Raw genomic sequence first — 16,894 nt, forward strand, 5'->3', positions numbered from 1 at the left:
AGGGATTAGGATGTGGACATCTTTGTGGGGCCATTATTCTGCCTACTACAAGCAGGTTGAAGATGCTCCCTTCTAGTGTCAGTTAATTGAGCTTTTAAAAAATTGTAAATGGGTATTGGATTTTGTTTAATGCTTTTTCTGTACCTACTGTGATGATCATGTGATTTAAGATTTAATCTGTTGATTTTTAGATGTTACGCCAATCTTTCTGAGATAAATCCCACTTACATGTGTGTGATTCTTTTATATGTTGCTGGATAAGGCTTGCTAGTATTTTATTAGGTATTTTTGCATCTATATTCATGAGGAATATTGGTCTGTGGTTTTCTTATCTTTGTTTTGTTATCAGTGTAATACTGACATCACAGAATGAATTGGAAAGTATTTCCTCCTCTTCCCTTTTCTGAAGTGCTTCTGCGGGATTGGTATTATTTCTTTAAGTATTTGATAGAATTTACCAATGAAGCCATTTGGACCTGGGTTTTTTCTTTGTGGGTTGTTTGTTGAGTACTAATTCACCCTCTGGTTATTCATTTTTTCTTTGAGACTGCTTTAGTAATTTGTATCTTTCTATGAATTTGTCCATTTATCTAGGTTTCCTAATTTGTTGGCCTAAAGTTATTTATAATATTCCTAAATAATTGTTTTTCATTCCCTAAAGTTAGTAGTGATGCTTCCTCTTTAATTATTGATTTTAGTCATTTTTGTCTTCTCTCTTACTTCCTTGTTCAGCCTAGGTAAAGGTTTGTCATTTGTTAAACTTTTCAAAGAACCAGCTTTTGGTTTTGTTGATTTTTCTTTATTTTTCCACTTTCTATTGCATTGATTTATTTCTTAATCTTTATTGTTTTATTCCTTCTGCTTGCTTTGTGTTTAGTTGACTCTTTTTCTAGTTTCCTAACTTGGAAGCTCAGGTTTTAAATTTGAAACCATTCTTCTTTTTCAATACAGGCATTTAAAGCTATAAGTGTCTGTCATATGGATGCAGCATTGTTTTAGCTGCATCCATAAATTTTGATATGTTGTGTTTTCATTTTCATTGAGGTCAAAATATTTTTAAATTTCCTTTATGAGTTCTTTGACCCATGGGTTATTTAGAAGTTTGTTGTTCAATTTCCAGATATTTGTGTTTTCCCCTATTTCTTACAGTAGTGGATCACTAATGTATGTCCGTTGTGGTTACAGAACATACTTTATATGATTTCAGTCTTTTTTAGTTTTTTGAGACATACTCCTACCTTCAGACCTCACTCTAATATCAGTATAATAGATGCCCTTGCTTTCTTCAGGTCTTCACTCAAATAGCACCTTCTCAATGTGACCTATCCAGACCAACATTTAAAATTACAACCACCCCATAGCTCTTCTAATCTTATCTTGTATTTTTTTCTTTTTTATAGCACTCCTACCTTCTAACATGCCATGTAATTCACTTAGCTCTACAAAGGGAGGAATCCTTATTTATTGATGCATCCCTAATTATTTTTTAGTGTATTAATCAGTTCGTCCACTTGGACATATGTAGCTGAAATTTGTTGACTTTCTTTGGATAATAGTACTTCATCATATAAACATATCAGAATTTTATAATTAATTCTTCTTAGATGAACATTTGTATTTTTGCTAACTCTGGGCAATTATAAATAGCAATGATCTGAAAATTCTTATTATCGTGTCCTGGTGCATATATGCCTACATTTTTCTAAGGTATATACGTGGGAGTAGAATTGATGGGTTGTATGTTGATCGTATCTTCGACATTAGTAAATGATGTCATGTTGATTTGCACTGTGTGTACACATTCCCACCATATGTGAGGGTTCCAGTTGCACTACGACTTCACTGACATGTAGTGTTGGCATTCTTTTTAATTTTTGCCAATATGTTTGTTTTCTATTAGTATCTTGTTCCTTTCCTAATTTGCATTTCCCTGAATTCTAATGTGAATGAGCACGTTTGTATACATTTATTTTATTATTGTTTTTTAATTTAGAGACAGGGTATCACCATGTTGCCCAGGCTGGTCTCAAACTCCTGGGCTCAAGGAACTTTCCTGCTGCCTCAGCCTCCCAAGTGCTGGGATTACAGGCATCGGCCACCACGCCTGGCCCACATATATTTATTAGCTATGTGTGTTTCCTCTTTTGTAAGGCATCTCTTCAGTATTTTGCCCATTTTCCTAATGGTTGTTCATCTTTTTCTTATTGATTTGTAGAAGTTATTCATGTATTTTAGATTTAAGTTCTCTGATAATTCTGTGTGTAGCAAATATCTTTTCCTATCCTGTGGGGTTTTTTTTTTTATTTTTTTATTTTTTGGTCCATCTCTTTATGACATTTTGATGAACAGAAGTTCTTGATTTTAATGTAGTTGAATTTATCAATCTTTTCCTTAATGGATAGTGCTTTTTGTGCCTTAGGAAATACTTACATAACTACTCCTATGCCTTGCTGGTGGAAATATAGAATAGTATAACTCCTACAGAGTGAAATTTAACAATACATAGAAAAATTACATACACATTTACTCTTTGTCTCAACAGTTTCACTTCAGGGAATCTATTTCAAACATATACTTGAAAAATACCAAATCCTGTATGCACAAAGCTGTTTGTCAGGACATTATTCCTAACAGTATGAGACTGGATATAAGACCAACGTGTGTCAGGAGGGGAATAGTTAAATAAACTATGGTACATCCACACAATGGAGTACTGTGCAGCTATAAGAAGGAATGAGAAGAGCTCTACACATTAATATGGAACTATCTCCAGGATATATTGTTAAGTGCACAAATGTAAATTGTAGAACCAGTGCTTATAGTAAGTTACTTTTTATGTAGGACAGAGGTATAACTAATGAATTATATGTATGTGTGTACATGCCTATTTGCTTATATTTTCAAAGAAGCAGCAATGGGACCATAAGCCAAAACCTAATAAAAAATTGTTATTTATGGGGAAGGAAGAGAATGGGATAAAGGGGACAGAGATGGAAGTGAGACTTCTGTGAAAGTGCTTTATAACAGTTTCACTTTAGATCCATATAAATATTTTGCATCATTTAAAAGTTTAATCAAAAAGGTAAAAATCCCTAAAATTCAAAAACAACCTGAAGCAAATGAGCCTGATGATAAATAAAGTTAGTAGCATAACCACACAATTGGAAAACAAAAGAAAACAATTACTTATAGTGACTTTAAAACATTTGTATATTTCCAATGGTACCCATATTCTAAGGGCACAAGTAACTGCAAAGAAACATAAAACTATTTTCAGCAGTTTTATTGGTGATAGTATTGTTATTGACATTTTAAAATTCTGTAAGTATATTGTAGGAAGAAGCTAATGAATAATTTTGCTAATATTATTTTAAGCAGATGAGAGGAGATAAAACTCTAAAATAAAGGAGTTTAAGTAAAAATTTTGTTATCTTAAATTTGAGTTGGAAATACTAATATAAACTCATGGTTTACTTTTCTCTTAAAAAATGTTCCTTTTGCTCAACAGACTAACACAGGAACAGAAAACCAAACACCGCATGTTCTCACTCATAAGTGGGAGTTGAACAGTGAGAACACATGGACATAGGCAGGGGAACATCACACACTGGGGTCTGTCGGGGGGATGGGGGGAAAGGGGAGGGAGAGCATTAGGACAAAAAATACCTAATGCATGCAGGGCTTAAAGCCTAGATAATGGGTTGATAGGTGCAACAAACCACCATGGCACATGTATACTTATGTAACACACCTGCATGTTCAGCACATGTATCCCAGAACTTAAAGTAAAATTTAAAAAAATAATAAAATAAAACCGTTCTAGTGGATCATTAAAAAAAAAAAAGTCCTAGCTTTTGTCCACTGAAAAGGCCTGGAAACAGCAACTTGGAAGTTGCTTCTGCACACACCAGCAACACACTTTGGTTTCTAAATACCACTTCCTACTAAAAGGAACCAAGGATCTTTACAAATATATTCCAGGTTTGAGTTAGGAGGTATGCAAGATGAGCTTAGGATATTTGGCTGTGCTAGAAAGCCGGGAAGCAATACAGGAGCCGATTTGAAGGGGCTCCCACTGGTCCTAAGTGGGATAATTTGGCCACTAAAAAGAATAATGACTATGTTTCATTGACACAAATAAAGTATATGAAAATACACGATTTCATTATTATACTAAAAATAACCATTCTTCACCACTGGATATTTCTTTTTTTTTTTCTTTTTTGAGACAGAGTCTCACTCTGTCACGCAGGCTGGAGTGCAATGGAGCGATCTTGGCTCACTGCAACCCCTGCTTCCCTGGTTCAAGCAATTCTGCCTCAGCCTCCCAAGTAACTGGGACTACCGGCGCCCGCCACCATGCCCAGCTAATTTTTGTATTTTTAGTAGAGATGGGGTTTCACCATGTTGGCCAGGCTGGTCTCAAACTCCTGACCTTGTGATCCGCCTGCCTCGGCCTCCCAAAGTGCTGGGATTACAGGCATGAGCCACCGCGCCTGGCGTCCATTAGACATTTCTAAGGTGTCAACTCTTACTCTCATAATTGGTAAATAATGGCAAAGAATCAAGCATTTATCCTGCCATTCCCATATGATCTACATTTAGGGAAACCACATAGTTGATGACGGTAAGTTCATTATAGAATTACAGATAATAAGCATAAAAGAAATAATAGAATTAGGAAAGCCACGATTTGCAACTCTTAATAAATTAATAAACTAGGTAATGGTCATCAGTGGATGTAAAAAACCCATTAGGTGGAAGGTGAATGGGAAAATTTAATAATGGAGGGATGAGACTAATATCATCTACCACCACAATCCACTGATCAATTTCAGTATCACTAAAAATGGGACCACCAAACATTATGTGCCTTATGACATGATACAATAGGAAGTACATATCTATCTATAAAGGATTCTTTCCTAAAAATATTGAACCTGAACCTAATCAAACCTTTAGATCAGCACTGTCCAATGCAACTTTCTGAAATGATGTAATAGTTTTTATCTGTTCTGTCCAATATGGTATCCACTAGCCACATGTGACTATCAAACACTTTAAATTTGTTAAGTTCAGTTGAGGAACTGATATTTAAAAATTAATGTAAATAGACACATGTGACTAGTGGCTACTGTATTAGGTAGCATAGTTATAGATTATCTGCCAAGAAATAGAAGGGATTAAGGAACAAGTTAAACAGCACCATCAGAAAATGATTAGTCAAATTCATTTGTTCATAGAACAAATGTAGTTTATTTAATCAATGGATGAGTGAGAAAATGAAATAGAGAGGTGGGAGAGATGAGACACTGTTTTAGAATAAAAGAATCTTAAGAGATATAACAGCCAAAGGCTATTTTAGATTTTGAATTGAATAAACAAGTATAAAAAAATTCTTTGACGGAATCAGGACAATTTGAACATAACATTGGTATTAGATGATACTAAGGAATTATTAATTTTGTGAAGTGTAGTGCTATGTTGCTTATTTTTTTTAAATGTCCTTATCAATTAGAGGTACATATATTTGCATGACCCTAGGTGCCTCACTTGCCTCACCATAGTTCTGGCCTATAGTTTTGCTTGAAATATACTGTAATAAGATAACTATTTACCATTGTCATTTGTCACAGGTTGTAAAGACCTGCCCCAGCAGTGTTTCTTTATCTGAGGTCCAGGATTTAATTTTTATTAATTTGTCAAAAGTTGTATCGGTAGGCTTTGTAGAACTTCCCTATCTCTTTGTCTTGATCCAGATGAACCCCAAAAGAAGAACAAAGGTGATCCCATGAACAACCTGGAAAGTTTTTACCAAGAGATGATAATGAAAAAACGTCTTGAAGAGTTCCAACTTATGAGAGGTGAACCCTTTGCTTCCCACTCACTGGTCTCAGCTACATCAGTGGGTGATAGAGTCACAGCTGAGAGCCCATCATTACTCCAGGACAAGGGAAAACAGGCAGCACAGGGTAAAGGCCCCAGTCTCCATGTGGCAAATGTTATTGATTTTTCACCTGAGCAGTGTTGGACTGGGCCTAAGAAGCTGACGCAGCCAATAGAATTTGTCCCAGAAGATGAAATCCAGAGAAATCGTTTGTCAGAGGAAGAGATCCGAAAAATTCCTATGTTTTCTTCATATAATCCAGGGGAACCAAACAAGGTATAGGCCAAACCAAGTAAAACAACCTGGGTTGATTTCACTTTTATTTACCTCTACCTAAAGTAATACTTTTAAATTAGCTTTGATTATACCAAAGAATCATGATATAGGCACAGTGATTGTGTTTGTCCTTGACCTTGACTATTCATTCTCTGCATACTATATAAGTAGCATATTTCCTATAAGGTTCTTGGTACTTTGCTAAGGTCCTGAATTACCCTTAGCGTTTTAAAGAAATGTTGATAAGACTCTAGTCCATACCCATTAGAAGCCCCGAACTGAAGGAAAAGTAACCTCCAATTTCCTACAATGTAATAATAAAATAGTGTTCATAGGACCACCATAGCTGGTAGCCATGGTGCCTCTGGAATTAGCCAATAATTGACTGCCTGGTTGTGAGTAGGGTATATGCTACCACATGAGTCTTCTCTTCAGAATGCTCTACCTGGCTTTCATATGACATATGACTTAAATTGCTGTTGGCAAAGCAGCAAAGTGAAAAAGGTCCTATAAGCTTTAAGAAATTGTCCAACAAGTCTGGGCGTGGTGGCTCATGCCTGTAATCCAAGCACTTTGGGAGGCTGAGGCAGGCGGATCACAAGGTCAGGAGTTCGAGACCAGCCTGACCAACATGGTGAAACCCCATCTCTACTAAAAATACAAAAATTAGCCGGGCGTGGTGGTGCGTGCCTATAATCCCAGCTACTCAGGAGGCTGAGGCAAGAGAATTGCTTGAACCTGGGAGGCGGAGATTGCAGTGAGCCAAGATCATGCCACTGCACTCCAGCCTGGACAACAAACCGAGACCCCATCTCAAAAAAAAAAAAAAAAAAAAAAAAAAAAAGAAATTGTCCAATGCATAACTAAATAACGTTGTAAATAATTCTTATTTTATTGATCAAATCATTATTTCACATTCATGTTATATGTTACATCTGGAATGGAAAACTCTTCGTTACTGTGTTACCCAAAGAGACAACACAATCCCCTGGAGCATATAGTTTGTTGTGTCTAATTTAAAAAACAAAACCAAAAATATAATGTTAGTTTTTGACTGTCTCTGAATTAAAAAAAATCATTCTAGATGAGGGATATTAAAACAGTTTATTTGACTGACTGAATTTCTAATAGTTCAGGGGTATTTATGCTATTAGTTCAAGAATAGCTTGGTTTTTATTTACTTTTTGTTATGAAATATTAATATACCAAAAGTGATATAGAATAATATAGCAAATACCTGTGTAGCCAGCCAACTTTTATTAATCATTGTCAAGTCCTAATATTTTCTGTATTTGCTTAATTAAAAAAAATAAAGCATTATAGATATTCCTGAAGACTTCCACATATTCCTCACCAATCCCATTCTCCTTTATCCTTTCCAGACGTAACCACTATCCTGAATTTGCTATTTATAATTCCTATGCCCATTTTTATATTTTTACTACATAGCCATATATTCACAAATAACATACGGTTTTATATGTTTTAAAAGTATATAAATGACATACTCTATCATTCTACAACCTTTTTGACTCGATATGCATAATGCTTTTGAAATTTATTTCTAAAGATACAAGGAACTATGTAGTATTCCATTGTAGAAATAGACCATCATTTATTATATTTATCCATTTTCCTGAAGATTTGTTCTTTCTGTTATTTTGCTGTTACAGTTAATTCTGCAACAAGTATTATTGTACATCTCTTGTTGTGCATATGCCAGACTTTTTCTAGGACAGTGTTTTTCAAACTTAGGTTACAATTAGTAGGTTACAAACCAATGGGGTTTTGTTAATGAAATTGAATAGAATAGAAAATATCAAAAAGTGTTCCATACAGTATGTTAGGGTAATTACTGTTTCTTAAAGCTTTTATTTTATATGTGTTTGTGTATATGTGAGATAATGTGTGTGGGACCACAATGAAGAATGCAGTTCTTCCTGTAGATCTCAATCAAAAGTGTTGGAAAGGTGTCATTCTATTACAGTGTCTCGAATGTTAGTGTGCATCAGAATTGCTTGGAGGGCTTATTAAAGCATAGATTGCTAGACTCCACCCCCAGAATTTTTGACTCAGTAGATCTGGAGTGGGGCCTGAGAATTTGCATTTCCAACAAGTTCCCAAGAGATTCTGATCCTGCTGGTCTGAGAGTAACAATTTAAGAATCATCGTTCTAGGTTATATACCTGGGAGTGGAATTGCTGTGATATATAGGGTGTGTATATCTCAATTTCTAATGGAACAAGGTTTCAGAGATCCTCTTCACATTCTTGCCAAAACTTTGGAGCATTAGACTATTTTGCCAGCCTTATCAGCTTGAAAAGATATCTCACTGTTTTAATTTGCATGTTTCTGATTTCCAGTGAGGTTAAGCATGTATTCTTAACATTTATTAGCCTTTCAGGAACTTTCTGTGAGTTACCTGTTACATTCCTTTGCTGAATATTTAATCATTTGTTTTTTCATATTTATAGGGATTATTTCAAAATTCTGCATATGAATCCTTTCTGTTGTTTAGCAAATATCTTCGCCCACTGGATGACTTACCTTTTAAATTTGTTCCTGATGTCTTTTGTTGAGCAAAAGTTTTTCATTGTAATGTTATCAGATTATCAGTATTTTATTCAATGGTTTGTGCTTTTTGAATCATTTTAAGGAGATCCTTCCCTACAGATCAATAAGAAAAATACAAACAATGCAATAAAAATGAAAGTATTTATAAAAGCAGATATAACAGGCAATTCACGGAGGCAAAAACACCAGTGGCCAATAAACTTAAGAAATCTTATTAGTAATCAAGAAAATGCAAAATAAATCTATACTATGATATATACATTTAGTACTTAGAATGCTGGCATATATTTAAAGGCCTGACAATGCCAAGTATTGGTGAGCAGATGAAACAATAAGAAATCTGTAATCTCAGCACTTTGGGAGGCCGAGGCCAATGGATCACCTGAGGTCAGGAGTTTGAGACCAGCCTGGCCAATGTGGCGAAACCCATCTTTACTAAAAATGCTAAAAATTAGCTGAGTTTGATGGCACACACTTGTAATCGCAGCTGCTCAGGAGGCTGAGGCATGAGAATCTCTTGAACCCAGGAGGCGGAAGTTGCGGTGACCCAAGATCTTGCCACTGCACTCCAGCACTCTAGCCTGGGTGACAGAGCGAGACTCTGTCTCAAAAAAAAAAAGAAAAGAAAAAGAAAGAAACAATAAGAACTCTAATATACCTCCAGGGGAATATAAATGAATACAGCCACTTCCAAGAACATCATGGCAATATCTAGTAAAATTGAAGATGTTCATACACTGTAAGTCAGCAGTCTCATTCTTCATTATCTATCCTGGAGAAACTCTTAGACATGCACATTAGGAGATGTTATAATGATGCTTGTTGTAGCATTGTTCATCAGCGGGAGTATAGATAAAACATAGTATGTTTATAAAATGGAATACTACACAGTAGAGAAAATGAATGAAATAGAATTATAGGTATCAATTTGGATGAAACTCACAAACATAATTTTGAATAAAAATAGCTAGTTGCAAATTTCTAGTTTCAGCTTCAACATGTGAAGTCCTTGGAAGTCGTCACTCCTGTCTTACGATAAGAAAAACAGATGAACAAACTAAAAATCAATAACTAATAACTTTTCTTAGACCCAGCAGAAAATTTAAGTCACAGGGTAAACTGTAATCCTGAAATCTGAAGAAACAGGCAGTTACAGAAAATCACATCCCAGATTTGCTTATCAGGAGCAAAAGGCACTAGAGCTAAGAAAAAATATCTGTTTCTGGCATGGAGAGAGGAAACATTATCATTATCCAGAACTTTCTGCTTAGCAAAGGGCCACCCAGCAAGGAGAACAACTTTACCAAAGCCTTATCCAACTCCAGGCTCTTCTAGCTTTCCTGTCTCATCTAAGAGAGAAAAAAAGCTGTTAAATGCTTATGAAGGTTACAGGCTGGAGACACAGGCACACTAAAAGATTGAGACTTCATCATAGGATTAGAGAATGTCTCCCCTTCCGCACCTTGCTACTACATCAACAGGGCTTCAGTATAATAACCGTGGATTATAGCTGAAAGACCTGCAAGGATCAGACTCTATTTAAAGAGGTGTTTTTGTTTTGTTTTGTTTTGTTTGTAAATCTAAAGGAAACAAGGGAGACAAAAAGACACTAGAAGAAACAGAAACTTCTGACACCTACAGCTACAGCAAACATTAAGCACAGCCCAACTCCTGGCCAGATTAACATAAAACCTCATACTAATGGCCTCTTTGGATCAGTTCCTATTACTTGATAGATCATGTCCAGTTTTCAACAAAAGAAATTATAACGTATGCTAAGAAAAAAAAAAAAAAAACACAGTCTGAAAAGACAAAACAAGCATGAGAACCAAATTCAGATATGACACAGGTTTTGGAATTATCAGATGTGGAATTTAAAATAACCATGATTAATATACTAAGTAGGCCATGAATAAAAGTAGATAACATGCAAGACCAGACGGCTAATGTAAACAGAGAGAAATTTTAAGAAAGAATCAAAAGGAGATGCTAGAAATAAAAAACACTGTAACAAATGAAGAATGCCTTTGATAGGCTCATCAGTAAGTTGGAAACAGCCAAGGAAGGAATCAGTAAGGTTGAAGACATGGCAATAAAAATTTCTCATGCTGAAATACAAAGAAAAAAAAGACTGAAAAAAAAGGAACAGAATATCCAAGAACTATGGGACAATTTCAGAGTATAACATACATGTTACTGGAATACCAAAAGGAGAAGAGAAAAAGGAGAAGAAATATTTGAAGTAGTAATGGCTGAGAATTTTCCAAAATTAATAGCAGATAAAAAACTACAGATCTGGGAAGCTCCAAGAACACCAAGCAGGATAAATACCAAAACTACACCTAAGCATATCATGTTCAAACTACAGAAAGACATTTTAAACTACAGAAAAGATTTTAAAACCAGTCAGAGAAAATAAACACTTCACCTATATAAAAACAAAGATAAGAATTACATTTCTCATCAGCAACTGTGCAAGCAAGAGAGTACAGTGAAATATTTGTGTCAAAAGTAAAAAGAAAACACCCACCTCGAATTATTTATCCAGCAAAAAAAAAAAAAAATCCTTCAAAAGTGAAGGAAAAATAATAAAAGACTCTCAGACAAACAAAACTGAGGGAATTTTTCATCAGTAAATCCCACCTTGTAGGAAAAAAAAAATGCTTTTGAAAAAGGTTCTCCAGAGATAAGCAAAATTATATAGGTCAGAAACTCAGATCTGCATAAAGAAAGAGCATAGGAGAATATATTAAGGTAAAATAAAATCTTTTATTTTCTTATTTTAAAACAATCCAGAATAAAACTTTTCAAAGTAATAATAGGAATGTGTTGGATAATTATAGTATACAGATAAGTGAAATGAGTAACAGTGATATCAGGGATAGGTTGCAAGAATTAGTGTATATATAAATACAAATTTGTCTTTGTTATAAGGTATTTGCACTATCCATGAAGTGGTATAGTTTTATTTGAGAGTGGACTTAGATCAGTTGTAAATGTATATTGCAAACTCTAAGGCAATTACTAAAAAACAATTATATAAAGAAGTACAATTGATATGGCTAAGAGAAGGGTGAAAATGGAAGCATATAAAATAATACTCATTTTTTACAATCTTTTTTCAGAAAACAAAAGCAGAGGGAACACTTCTTAACTCATGAGACCAGCCTTAGCTTAGTACCAAAACCAGATAAAGACATTACGATGAAAAAAAAAACTACAGACAGTATCCCTCATGTGTATAAAAGCAAAAATCCTTTATGTTAGGAAAATCAAAACATTTGATTGAAATATTGATTGAGAAATCAAAATGTTACGTAATCAAATTCAATAATGTATAAAAATAATTGCATACTATAATCAAATATGATTTATTCCAGATATCCACCATAGGTTCAACATTTGAAATTCAATTAATCCGCCACATCAGTAGACTAAAGAAGAAAAATCATGTGGTCACTTCAATTGATGTAGAAAAACATTTGAAATATCTGAACATCGATTCATGATAAAAACTCTCAGCAAATTAGGAATAGAGTATAACATCCTCAACTTGATAAAAAATAACTACAACACCCTACAGCTAACATCATACTTAATAGAAACTGGATGCTTTCCCCTTTGATCAGAAAAAAGGCAAAAATGTCCCCTTTCTCCACTTCTTTTTGACACCGTACTAGAAGTACCAGCTACAGCAGTAAAACAAGTGAAGGAAATTAAAAGAATACAGATTGGGAAGGAAAAACTAAAACTCTCTTTGTTCACAAGTAACATATATGTCTGTGTAGAGAATCCCAAAGAATCAGCCAAAAAACAAACAACTCTTGGAACTAGTAGATTAGTATAGCTTGGAGGTTACAAGGTTTGTTCACAGAAGTCAGTTGCTTTCCTCTATACCAGAAATGAACAACTGGAATTTGAAATTAAAAACAACACTGTTTACAATAGCACCAAAAAAGAATGAAATACTTAGGTATAAATTTAACAAAGTATGTACAGGTTCTATATGCACAAAAGTGTAAAACTGATGAAAAATTAAGATATAAATAAACACAGAGACATTTTGTGTTCTTGGATTGAAAGACTTTATATTGTTAAGATATTAGTTCTTTCTCAAATTGATTTGTAGATTCCACACAATCCCAACGAAATCCCAGCATGTTATTTTGTGTATATTTAGGAACTGATTCTAAGTTTATATGAGAAGACAAAAGACCCAGAACATGTAACACACCCCTGAAAAAGAAGAAGAAATTTGGAAGACTGACACTACCCAACTTCAAGAGTTACTGTAATCAAGTAGCGTGGCGTGGTGTTGATGGGGGAAAAAAAGACACACAGATCAATGGAGCAGAATGGAGACCCAAGGATTAGACCCACATAAATATAGTAAATTAATATTTGACAAGGGATCAAGGACAGTTTAGTGGAGAAAGAATAGTCTTTTCAACAAATGGTGCTAGAACAACTGAATATCCACATGTAAAAAAAAAAATGAATCTAGATACAAACCTTACATCTTTCATAAAAATTAACTTGAAATAGTCATAGACCTAAATATAAAACACAATACTATAAAACTTCTAGAAGAAAAAGATTAAAAGCTAAGTGACCTTGTGTTTGATAATGTATTTATCAGACATATCACCAAAAGTACAATTTATGGAACAATTGATAAGTCAGACTTTATTAAAATTATAAACTTCTGCTATATGAAAAACACTTTTAAGAGACTCAGAAGACAAGCCACAGACTAGAAAAATATTTGCAAAACTCACATCTAATAAAAAACTTGTATCCAAAATACACAAAGAATTCCCAAAATTCAACAGTATTAAAACAACTCAATTTAAAAAATGGGTAAAAATAAGAACAAACTCCTCACCACAGAAGATATATACATAGCAAATAAGTATGCAAAAAGAAGCTCATCTTTATTTATCATCAGAGAACTGAAAAATAAGAAATGCCGCTAAACACCTACTAGAATGGCTAAAGTCCACAATAAAACTGACAATACCAAATTCTGTTCAGGATGCAGAGCAACAGGAACTTTTTTAAAAAATTATAGATGTAGAAGATACAAGTGCAGTTTTGTTTTGTTTTGTGTTTTGAGGCAGAGTCTCTCTCTCTCTCTCTCTCTCTCTCTCTCTCTCTCTCTCTCTCTCTCTCTCTCTCTCTCTCTTTCCCAGACTGGAGTGCAGTGGTGCAATCTCAGCTCACTGCAACCTCCGCCTCCTGGGTTCAAGCAATTCTCCTGCTTCAGCTTCCCAAGTAGCTGGGACTACAGGTGCGAGCCACCACGCCCAGCTAATTTTGTATTTTTAGTAGAGATGAGGTTTCACTGTATTGGCCAGGCTGGTCTCGAACTCCTGACGTCAAGTGATTTGCCCGCCTCAGCCTCCCATAGTGCTGGGATTACAGGCATGAGCTACTGTGCCCAGCTGCAGTGTTTTGTTTGTTTGTTTGTTTGTTTGTTTTTTATGGGTATATTTCATAGTCATGAAGTCTGGGACTTTTATTCATTGCTGGTGGGAATACAACCTCTTTGGAAGACAGGTTGGCCACCTCTTACAAAGCTGAACATTATTTTACCACACAGTCCAACTACTGCATTCCTACTTATTTACCCAGTTGATTTGAAAAGCCTGTGTTCGACAAAAACTGCCATGTGAATGTTCATGGTAGCTTTATTCATAATTGCCAAAAACCGGAAGCAGTCAAGATGTCCTCCAATAGGTTAATGGATACATTCACCTGTGGCAGATCTATACAATGGAATATAATTCAGCAATAAAAAGAAATTCACGGTCCAGCCACAAAAAGACATAGAGGAACTTTAGATTAATATGAATATTAATCTTAATAGCTGAAAGAAGCTAGTATGGAAAGACTGCATATTGTATGATTACATTATATGACATTCTGGAAGAGGGAAAGCTAGACAGTAAGGTGATAAATGGCTGCCAAGGGTTTGAGGGGAATGGAGAAGGGAGGAATAGATGAAACACAGGGAATCTTTAGGGCAGTAAAACTATTCTGTATAATACTGTAGTTGTAGAGGCAAGACATGCATTTGTCAAAACCCATTAAACTACATAGCACAGAGAGTTACACCTAATGTATACAAATGTTAAAAACTCATTTAGGAGGTTGAGGGACCCTAGGAAAGGATGCAGACAGCAAGAAGAGAGTCAAACTGTATTACAAACATGTAAAACAACCTCGTTGAAGGGATAGGGGAAAAGACGCTGAACTAAGCATCTTTGGAAACACGTGGAGTCTGAAAGACTAAAAGCAAATGGAACTTCACATAAGCACGGTATCCTTGTTGATAAGGTTATGTCCCTGGGTACTGGTTACTTAGGGAGTAATAATTCTGATACTGTTATACATGCATAATGGAATGGAGCAATTAAGTAAATGGATGGCAGATGATGGGAGCCAGGTTTCTCACTGTTGCAATCTACAGATAAGTAAAGGGAGGATGCCGAAATGATCCATGTGATAATGGTTTACAGTTGGAGACATCAGGATGAACTCATGTTTAACTTAATATAGATATAAGTGGTTACATATAGAAATATTTATATGTGTTTATATATACATGGATTAGTATAAATACATATTTTTTGTTCTGTGAGCTGAAAGGACACAAATGAAAGGACACACCAGTATCAATGAGCTTGCACGGCATCCTTATCTTGGTTTCTAATACCATTCTCTAATAAAATGAACCGAGGCTCCTTAGAGAAATGACTGCTTCTAATACTGGGGCAAGAAATATACAAGATGAGCCTTGTGCATCTTGTAGTGCCAGAAAGTAAGGAAGTGCTAAAAAGAACAACAGTATAAAATCGTTATTTTATTGTTCTTTGACATGATGATTTTATGTTGTTTTTTGACATTAGGGGTATTTGAAAGGAATACAGGAGCCAAATGAAAGAGCTTCCAATGACTAAAGCCAGAACAATTTGTGCAACAAACTAAAATAAAATAAATCATTATCTTAAAATCATTATTTTATTGTTCTTTGACGTGATTTTATGTTGTTTTTTGACATTGGTATTGCAAAGGAATACAGGAGCCAAATGAAAGAGCTTCCAATGACTAAAGCTGGAACAATTTGTGCAATAAACTAAAATAATGTTGGATAATACAGTGTATAGAATAAACATCCATGAGTCCAGGTGATATAAATAAGTGATTGAGTAAACAAATATATAGAGGAAAAGAAATATATACCTCCCATGAAAAAGAATTTCATGCAATTTGTGTAGATACTCTGCCTCAAGGAGGGAGAGCATAACTCCCCATTGCTTAGTTTTGAGCTGCTCATAATGACTTCTTTCCAAAAGAGTACAGGAAGGGAAAGCAGGAAAAAAGAGTAACTTTGCAAGAAGAAACCTGACAAACACTACCTAAGCCAGGTGATTAAGGCCAATATCAATAGTTGTTAATCATATTGATGAATCATATTGATTGTATGTATGTTTAACATTATGTGATCAAAACTGTACTTCTCCTGTGTGGTTTTCTTCCCAATAATCCATAACCCCGGTCTAAATGTAATGTAACCTAGATCCTGGAACAGAAAAAGAACATTAGGTTGAAACTAAGGAAATCTAAACTATGGACTTTAGTTAATAATAATATGTCAATACTAGGTCATTAATTGTAACAATTAATGAACATATTAATGTAAGATATTAATAACAGGGAAAATCATGGGGTAGATGGGAGTTCTCTCTATTCTCAGTTTTTCTATAAATCCAAAACTGTTCTAAACTTAAAATCCATTTTTAAAGTTTTTAAAAATGTAGCTGTAGAAGAATGCATATTGTTTATATAAAGGACTATATTATATAAAGGTGAAAACATGTAAAATAATACCATGTATTGCATAGGGATACCAGGAAGAGCTTTATGTTCTATTATCACTTGGAGGCTCTGTTTTTCTTTTTCACAGCTTTATCTTGTTTTTGAACCTAGCTGTATCTGTGTGCGTATGTGTGTGTGGGTGTGTGGGTGTGTGTGTGTTATGTATGTTGTGGATACATTCATACATACATACAAGTCTGCACTTATGTGTGTATGTATGCAGAGGGGATGCATCCCAGCAAGAACTGACAGAGCCACCTCAACCAGAAGTCCTCT

The 16,894-nt window shown here is 34.7% G+C and overlaps 1 protein-coding gene across 6 annotated transcripts in view; it reads left to right on the forward strand.

The window, feature by feature from the left end:
• LOC105490439 (RNA binding motif protein 41) overlaps positions 1-16,894 on the forward strand; it is a 54,536-nt gene that overhangs the window by 22,754 nt on the left and 14,888 nt on the right. For 5 of the 6 annotated variants that reach the window (XM_071088455.1, XM_011756048.3, XM_071088457.1 and 2 more), the window contains one exon: positions 5,760-6,163. The exons of the other annotated variant lie outside the window; for it this stretch is intronic. In XM_071088455.1, coding sequence (XP_070944556.1) covers positions 5,760-6,163 — 404 coding nt within the window. The remainder of the gene's footprint in view (positions 1-5,759; positions 6,164-16,894) is intronic. 6 annotated transcript variants of the gene reach the window in all.

Source organism: Macaca nemestrina, chromosome X (genome assembly GCF_043159975.1).
Source record: "Macaca nemestrina isolate mMacNem1 chromosome X, mMacNem.hap1, whole genome shotgun sequence".
Classification (NCBI taxonomy): Eukaryota; Metazoa; Chordata; class Mammalia; order Primates; family Cercopithecidae; genus Macaca; species Macaca nemestrina.